At 60.8% G+C, this 7,084-nt stretch overlaps 1 protein-coding gene and 1 long non-coding RNA gene across 2 annotated transcripts in view; one reads left to right on the top strand and one right to left on the bottom strand.

The window, feature by feature from the left end:
* Positions 1-311: 311 nt before the first annotated feature.
* On the top strand, positions 312-2,994 carry LOC115274133. Its single transcript, XR_003901104.1, has 2 exons — positions 312-839; positions 2,756-2,994. It is a non-coding gene; the product is annotated as an uncharacterized LOC115274133 (long non-coding RNA).
* Positions 2,995-5,765: 2,771 nt separating this feature from the next.
* KISS1R (KISS1 receptor) overlaps positions 5,766-7,084 on the bottom strand; it is a 3,281-nt gene continuing 1,962 nt past the window's right edge. The window contains exons 4-5 of the mRNA XM_029917684.1: positions 6,852-7,069; positions 5,766-6,584 (exon numbers count right to left, since the gene is read on the bottom strand). Coding sequence (XP_029773544.1) covers positions 6,156-6,584; positions 6,852-7,069 — 647 coding nt within the window. The 3' untranslated portion in view covers positions 5,766-6,155. The remainder of the gene's footprint in view (positions 6,585-6,851; positions 7,070-7,084) is intronic.

Raw genomic sequence — 7,084 nt, 5'->3', positions numbered from 1 at the left:
GATGCAAATACCTCGCCGGTGATTCAGCGCTGCGGCCCGGGACGCGGGGAGGGGTCTCGTGAGGCCCCCTCCCCCTTCCCGGACGCCCCCTCGACCCCCGCGCTCGGTCCGACGACGCACCGCCAGCCCAGGAGTGTTGGGGAGGGGGAGAGAGTGCCCAGAAATTTTCAGGTCGCGGCCCCTTTAAATGATAATAAATAATAAAAAGGAAGGGGAACAGCTTCGCGGGAGGCCCCGCCCCCTGCTTAGGGACGGTGGGCAAATTGCGCGCCGCGGTCCCGAGCGCACCCGGCGCCGAGGGCGCGGGAGGGACTGGGAGCGTCCGAGGGGGAGGGGAGGGCTTTAGACCTCCACCGGGGCGGGCTGGAGGGACCCAAGCCGGGTCGGGGACCCCTTCACCAGCTCTCCTGGCATCTAGGATGGGCCTGCCCTTCCAAGCTCGGAGTTTCACTCCTGTCCCATAGCACAACGACCTGGCGCAGGAGACTTTGCCCCTCCCCCCACCCCACCCCCAGCAGAGAGCCTCCGTAGCCACATCTGTAAAATGGGGATTAAAGACCCGGTAAAGACTTGAGCTACAAGGATGAGAAATGAGAGCCGAGAAATGAGAGCTGGTCAGGGGCTAGGGCAGGAGTCCAGGGCCCTGCGATGGGGGCGTTGCAGGATGGAGAGGGGTCTTGGGGGGAGAACGCTGCGAGGGGCTGGGGGCAGCACTGCTTGGAGAGAAACGTGGCGTGGGGGGAGTGTGTGCTGGTCCCCGCGAAGACTCCTAATGAAATCGTGACGACCCCTGCCTCCGACCGGCACCCTCTAGGAGGAGAGACAGGATCATCTCCTTGGTAATAATACCTTGATAATAATTTTCATGTTCTAATCCTCCCCTTGCCGGCCATATGCCCGATGCATGGTGTTCACCTCTCTGTGTAGGGGACATTCTTAATGTCCTCATTTCAAAGGGAGGGACACTGAGGCACAGAGTGCCTCGAAAGTGGGGGTGTGGGTGTGGGCTCTGCTGGGAGGTCTGAGGCCCGGAGGCCACCCTGGGGCTCATTGCAGGGGCCCCAGCTGCAGCCCAGATAAGAGCAGGGGTGGACAGTTGGCCTGGGGCCTCTTGTCAAGGGTCCTACCGGGTGGAGGTTGGGGCCCTGTTTTCAGTGTTGGTTTCATGTACCCTAAGGCTTACTGTACTGACATCTTTTCAGTGCAGACTGCAGGTTTCCTGCTTCAGGTAGTGAGTGGGTGGGAGTGATTCCCAAGCCCAGGGCAGGGGTGTGGGGAAGCAGCCCCCACCCCAGGGCTAGAGTCCTGCCCAGCGCTTTCCGGAACCCAGCCCTCCAGCCCCAGGGCCTCCTGTAGCCTAATGGCAGCAGGTGGTGAGAGGCCTCCACCTTTAGGCTGTTAAACACCCAGTCCCAGCTGCCGCCCTCACCATCCCCCCCCAGGTGGGAGGGGCAGAGACTTCTGCCCAGCGAGGGGAGGTTTGGAGAAATCCAGGTGAGCTGGGGAGGAAAGCACCCCCCAGGAACCACTTCTCCAAAGTGCAGGAAAGGCTCCTCTCCGTCAAAGAGCCAAATACATCAGAGTGCACCCCTGCCCCACCCCAGATGAGCCTCGGGGGCCCTCTGTGCCTCCGTTTTCCCCTGTGAAATGAGTTCATGTTTTGTTGTTTGTTTTTTATATATTTTTTAGAGAGGGAGGGAGAGCGTGTGTTCGCAGATGAACAGGAAAGAGGGGCAGAGGGGCAGAGAGAGAATCTTAAGCAGGCTCCATGCTCAGCAGGGAGCCCAATGCAGGCCTGGATCCCAGGCCCCGGGACCATGCAGGAGCACAACCTGAGCCAAAATCGAGTCAGACGCTCAATGACCCAGCCACTCCGGGCCCAGGAGTCAGTGTGTACTCGATTTGAGGGTTACATTCCCTTCTGCTCAAAAGGAGAGGGGCACGGTGGGGTGCTGCCCCTCCCCCACCTCCCAGGGGAAAGCCATGGTCCCTAAGGAGCTGGATGCGACTTCTGCAGAGGTCCCCAGCCCTAGAGGGTGGGGGTTACAGGGTTCCCAGCTGCCAGCGAGGCCAAGCCTATTTTTAGCCCAGGGAGGAAGCTGGGAATCGATGCAGACTTGCTGGCCCCCCCCCCCCGAAGTGGGCAGCAGGCCTTAGTTCCACCTGCTCCTGGCTGTGTGATTTCCCCTTGGTGCAGACCCCTCTCTGGTCTCTGTTTTGCAAGCTGAGAAATGGGTACAGAGACCCAAGTCCTATAAGGTTTCCTGCCCAGATCATGTTGCAGGGCCCCTGTGGGTTTGGGGCACCTCCGCCCATTAAAGTAGCCAGCTGCCCCTTCGGGGGTGGGGGGAGGCATTCTCTTAAAAATTCACCCAGACCCCAAATGGTCCACCTTCCCATGTTTTTCCTCCTCAAACATATTCCCACATCTGGACCTTTGCGGTGGCCAGTCCTTCTGGGCAAAGCCCCCTCACTAGGTCACCCCACGGCCCATGCTCTCTCCTGCTTCAAACTGGAGCTTCTGCTCCTTCCTGGGTCCCTCCCTGGCCTCTCAGGGTCAGCCCTGCCCCCATCATATCACCCTGTTTTATCTTCATCCAGGCGCTTCGGCTTTAAAACCTCTGTATTCATTTAGCCTGCTCATCCTTGCTTGAAGCAGGATTTCCAGGCCTGAGGCTGTGCCTGGCACACAGTAGTTGCTCAGTAAATATTGGTTTAATGAATGAATTCATGTGTTCCTTCCCTCGTCCCATAGGATTTTTGGTGTCTGTCTGTACCGAGGTGGAAGGCAAATTGAACAGTTCACCATCTCGATTTCCAAAACAAACAAGCCTGGACAGGAGTGCTGGGCCCTGTGGAAACCACTCACCCTCCACTTTCCGTCACCAGCACCTGGCCCCAGGTCACCTTGTCCTTGTGAGCCAGGGTCCAAGATAATGCAAGTTTAACAACTTTTAAAATAAGAAAAAAGCAAATATATAATAATGAATCCAGCCTAAATTATATTAGTGTTTATTAAAACATAGTAAAATATCGCATTTAATATTTTCTCATAGAACCCAGGAGACAAAAATTCCTGGGACCCCGGAAATTCATAATGCGGCTCTGCTTGGCCCATTCTGCATCGGGGAGACGCTGGGCCGGGGTCTGGCATGGGGTTCAAATGAGCGAAGGCCCTTAGGCGCTGGGGTCTCCTTGGGGAGGTCAAGCCGGGAACCTCCGTGGGGTGCGGGCCCCACCTGCCGGGTACCGACGGGGCTGCAGGCGGGGGCGGGGCCAGCGCCAGGGGCCGCCAGGGGGCGCCATCTCACCTGAAAACGACTTTTCCGGTCAGCCGGGGAGTCTGAGGCCCGCGGGGCTTGTTTTCTCTGCCGTGGCTCCTTCTGAATGTTCTACAGTAGATTCCCCGGACCAGTGCCAGACTGGCAGTTCAATTTTAAGTGTATCCTAAGTATTTAACAGGACGTATTCACAGTAAAAAGGTTTCCGTTGTTAATCAGAAATTGAAATTAGCCCCTTTGTCTACCCCAGACCTCACGGGGTTTATTCCCTCTCAGATGGGCTGTGCTGGCATATGCCTGGTCCTGACAGCTCAAAGATAGACCCGTCATAGTAATAAAATAGTAAACTGGAAAAGTGTCCGCCTACCTGGGACCATGTCCCTCCCCGCTTAGAAGCCCCCACGGTCCCGTCACCCTCGGGAAAGACCCGGCTCATCCTTGCAGCCTGTGGTCTTCCCACAACACCCTCTCTGGCCTGGAAGGCATTCTCCCTGTTCCTCAAAGGTATCAGACGTTTGCTGCCCCAGGGCCTTTACACTGTCTGTGCACCCCGTCTGCTGTGCTCTTCCCCCACTCCAAGCTCCGTTCACATTTCCCAGACTCCCTGGCCCGGGAAGCCTTCCTGGACTCACCCCGCAAGGTCAGGCTCCTGGTGACACACGAGGGGCACACATGTCTTTCTCCTAACCCTGTTCTCAGCTGTCGCTCTGCATGTCTCCAGGTCACTTGCCCCTTCCGTCGAGGACCAGGCGGGGACCCTGTACAGAGAGTCTGCTCACTGCTGCGGCCCAGCCCCCCGCGCAGGGCCTGGCACGCGGGAGCGGCTCTGAAAACAAGCTCCAGCCACATGGGCTCCAAGCGCCTCCTCTTCCCGCACCTCCCTTTAACCTTCAGCTTTGTGTGTTTTTCCAAGATCATCGTAGACCCGATGCCCGGCCTCCCCAGGCTTCCCGACAGGGGCGCTTTGCAAAGTTGTGCTCCAGCAGCACAACCAGGATGTTGACACTGATGCGATCCGCCCACCTTTGGACGTCCCCAATCTAGGGGGCAGGAGCGTTCCATCACGAGGGTCCCCCCTGCCGCCCGCGCCCGGCCACCTCCAGTCTCCTCTCCATCCCCAGAATGTTCTCTCCTCAAGACACTGTTAAACAGAGCCACCCGTCATGTAACCTTTGGGGTTGCCTGATTTTGCTCCGTGTGATTCGGGGAGATCCGTCTAAGGGGCCGCGTGCCTGCCCTGCGTGCCCACAACCGTTCACTGCGGCGTTGTGTCCCGGGGGGCAGTGTGCTCACCCACACGCGTGTTGTAGGACGCTGGAGTTGTGTCCAGTGCCGGCGGCCGTGGGGGGAGCTGCTGGGAGCTTGTGTCCAGGGTTTCTGTCTGGGAGATTTTATTCCTCTGACGCGCAGGCCCAGAGCCCCCTTCACCTTCTTTTCTAAAAACAGTTTTTCCTGCGGAAACTGAGCTGCTCCGTCCGCACACACCTCCTCTCTTCACCCCCACAACACACTTGGTCATTTATCCCACGAATATTTATTTAATCAGCCCAACCATGCACTGGGTGCTGGGGACACGTGGGAGCCCGAGCCAGACGGGCACCCAGCGGGTACAACACAAGGAGGGTTAGGGGGCAGCGCTGGGCGCAGAGCTGCAGGCTTCCCGGAGGAGGAGCCGGCTGAGCTGAGACTTGAGGGATGAGTGAGGCACAGCTCGCCCAACAGACTTACATGTGCAAAGGCCCAGAGGCCAGAGGGATGGCAGCAGCTGGAGCAGCTGCGGAGAGATGGTGAGTTTGGGGGTGGGGGTGGGCAGGGGCGGCAGGCTCCGTGCCCGAAGGGGGAGAATTTCACCCTCTTGTCCTGCCGGGTCTGGAGGCTGGTGTTGAAGATAAGAACAGGCAGGATTCAGACTAATGGCAGAATGACCCTGTCTTTTGGCCTCTTGGTCTCACATTAACATGTTTGCAAAGCTGGTCACTTGCAGGTCCGTGATGTTACCAGGTAAGTTGGCAGCCCTGGAGCCCTCCCAGCGCTGGGCGGTCGTCCTGGGAGCCACTGAGCCTTGGCCTGCAGGGCCGTCGGGGGAGGCTGAACAGTCCTCCCCAGGATCTCGGCTGGGCGAGCCCCTGACGGCCACCAGCAGCTCCGTGTGCAAACACAACAGCGCTGTGGGGCTTCTGAGTCCCGGCCTCGAGGCTCTTCCTGGTACCTCTCCCAAGGGAGGAGCCTGGCTTTCCCCGGAGCCCCGGGCCGGGAGGAAGCCCCAGCAGCCACACCGGGCGCTGCCCCGCCGCGCCCGGTCACCGCGCAGACCTGGAGTGACGGTCTGCTGCTGTTCCGCCTCCCTCCACTGTGGGGCGCTCCCTCAAGCAGCCGTCCAGCCCGCTTCTCCCTGGAGCAGCTCTGGGCACTGCGCTCCAGGGAGGCCCACTTCACCCCGTGACACCCCCCTGTCCCCCGCCAGGGCGCTGGACACTCGCCGGGTGGCAGTAATACTACTTTATTTCAGCAATTTAAAAATCATGCGCTGTTCACATTTTAATAGTTCTGAAAATGGGATGAAGCTGACAACGCTACAATCGCAAGGCAGTGTGTGAAGAGTGTCTGTCGGTGCTTTGGGGAGAAGTTCCCGAGAGTGCCCGTATCAAAGAGTCTTCAGTTTCAGGAAACACAGAAATCGGTATTTACGGCATCCGTGGGAGCAAACAGCCCAGCAAAGGGGACACGGGGGACAGAACATTCTCACTATGATTGTCTTGCACAGAAACAAAGATATTAATAACCACATACCAGCTGCTGCTCAAACAGCCCCCGTCCCGGAGGGGCCTAGCTCTGTCCCCGCAGAAGCTGCCCAGAGAGGGGCAGCACGCGCCCTCAGGACACACAGACTCCGTGCCCTCTCGGGACACCCGCACCGCTCCCTGGCTTCGGGGTCCCGGCGGCCGCGGGGTGGGCGGCCGGGCGGCGCAGCTCCGCGGAGGGGGCGGCGGAACCCCGGGGCTTGCGGGGCGGCGGAGGGCCGCGGCGGCACACCCGGCGAAAGGCCTGCCGGAAGTGGGAGCCCAGGAACGCGTAGAGCAGCGGGTTCAGCGCCGAGTTGCTGTAGGACATGCAGTGCGCCCAGATCTTGAGCGCATAGGCCGTGTAGCTGCGTGGGTGCCAGGCGCCCGCGGGGCCCAGCGCCTGCAGCACCAGGAACAGCTGGATGGGACCCCAGCAGGCGGCGAAGAGCAGGACCACGGCGGCCACCAGCCGTGAGACCTTGGCCCGCACGGCGCCGGCCCGCCCTGCCAGCAGCTGCCCCTGGGGGTGGAGGGAGAGGGTGCAGGAAAGGCTCCGGGCTGGCCGGGGAAAACCCCTCAGGGCCCCGCTCCGCCTTTCCTTTCAAAGTAAGCTCCCAGGCCCACGTGGGGCCTGACCTCGCGACCCGTGATCAAGAGCGCATGCTCTGCTCACCGAGCCGGCCGGGCGACCCCGAGCTCCCCTCCTGCCCCCGGCACGTGCCCCCACTTTGCCCCTCCGCCTCCCCCACTCCTACCGCGTGCGCCCCCCGCCCCGCCAGCAGCACACCTGCAGGGCGCCGGCGGCGGCGGCGCGGCCCAGGTGGCGCAGCATGGCCGCGTAGCAGGCGCAGGTGGCGAGCAGCGGCAGCAGGTAGAGCGCCGCCAGGTTGTAGAGGGCGAAGGCGCGCTCCAGGGCCCGGCTCGGGAAGGCCTCGCTGCAGTAGGGGCGCGGCCCGGGCGACAGGCGGTGCAGCGCCAGCACCGGCGCAGACACGGTCGCCGAGCCTGCGCCACGGGACA

This window comes from Suricata suricatta, chromosome 12, assembly GCF_006229205.1.
Source record: "Suricata suricatta isolate VVHF042 chromosome 12, meerkat_22Aug2017_6uvM2_HiC, whole genome shotgun sequence".
Lineage (NCBI taxonomy): Eukaryota > Metazoa > Chordata > Mammalia > Carnivora > Herpestidae > Suricata > Suricata suricatta.
The sequence above is the reverse complement of the archived record's forward strand: the minus strand, read 5'-3'. Positions and strand labels throughout refer to the sequence as shown.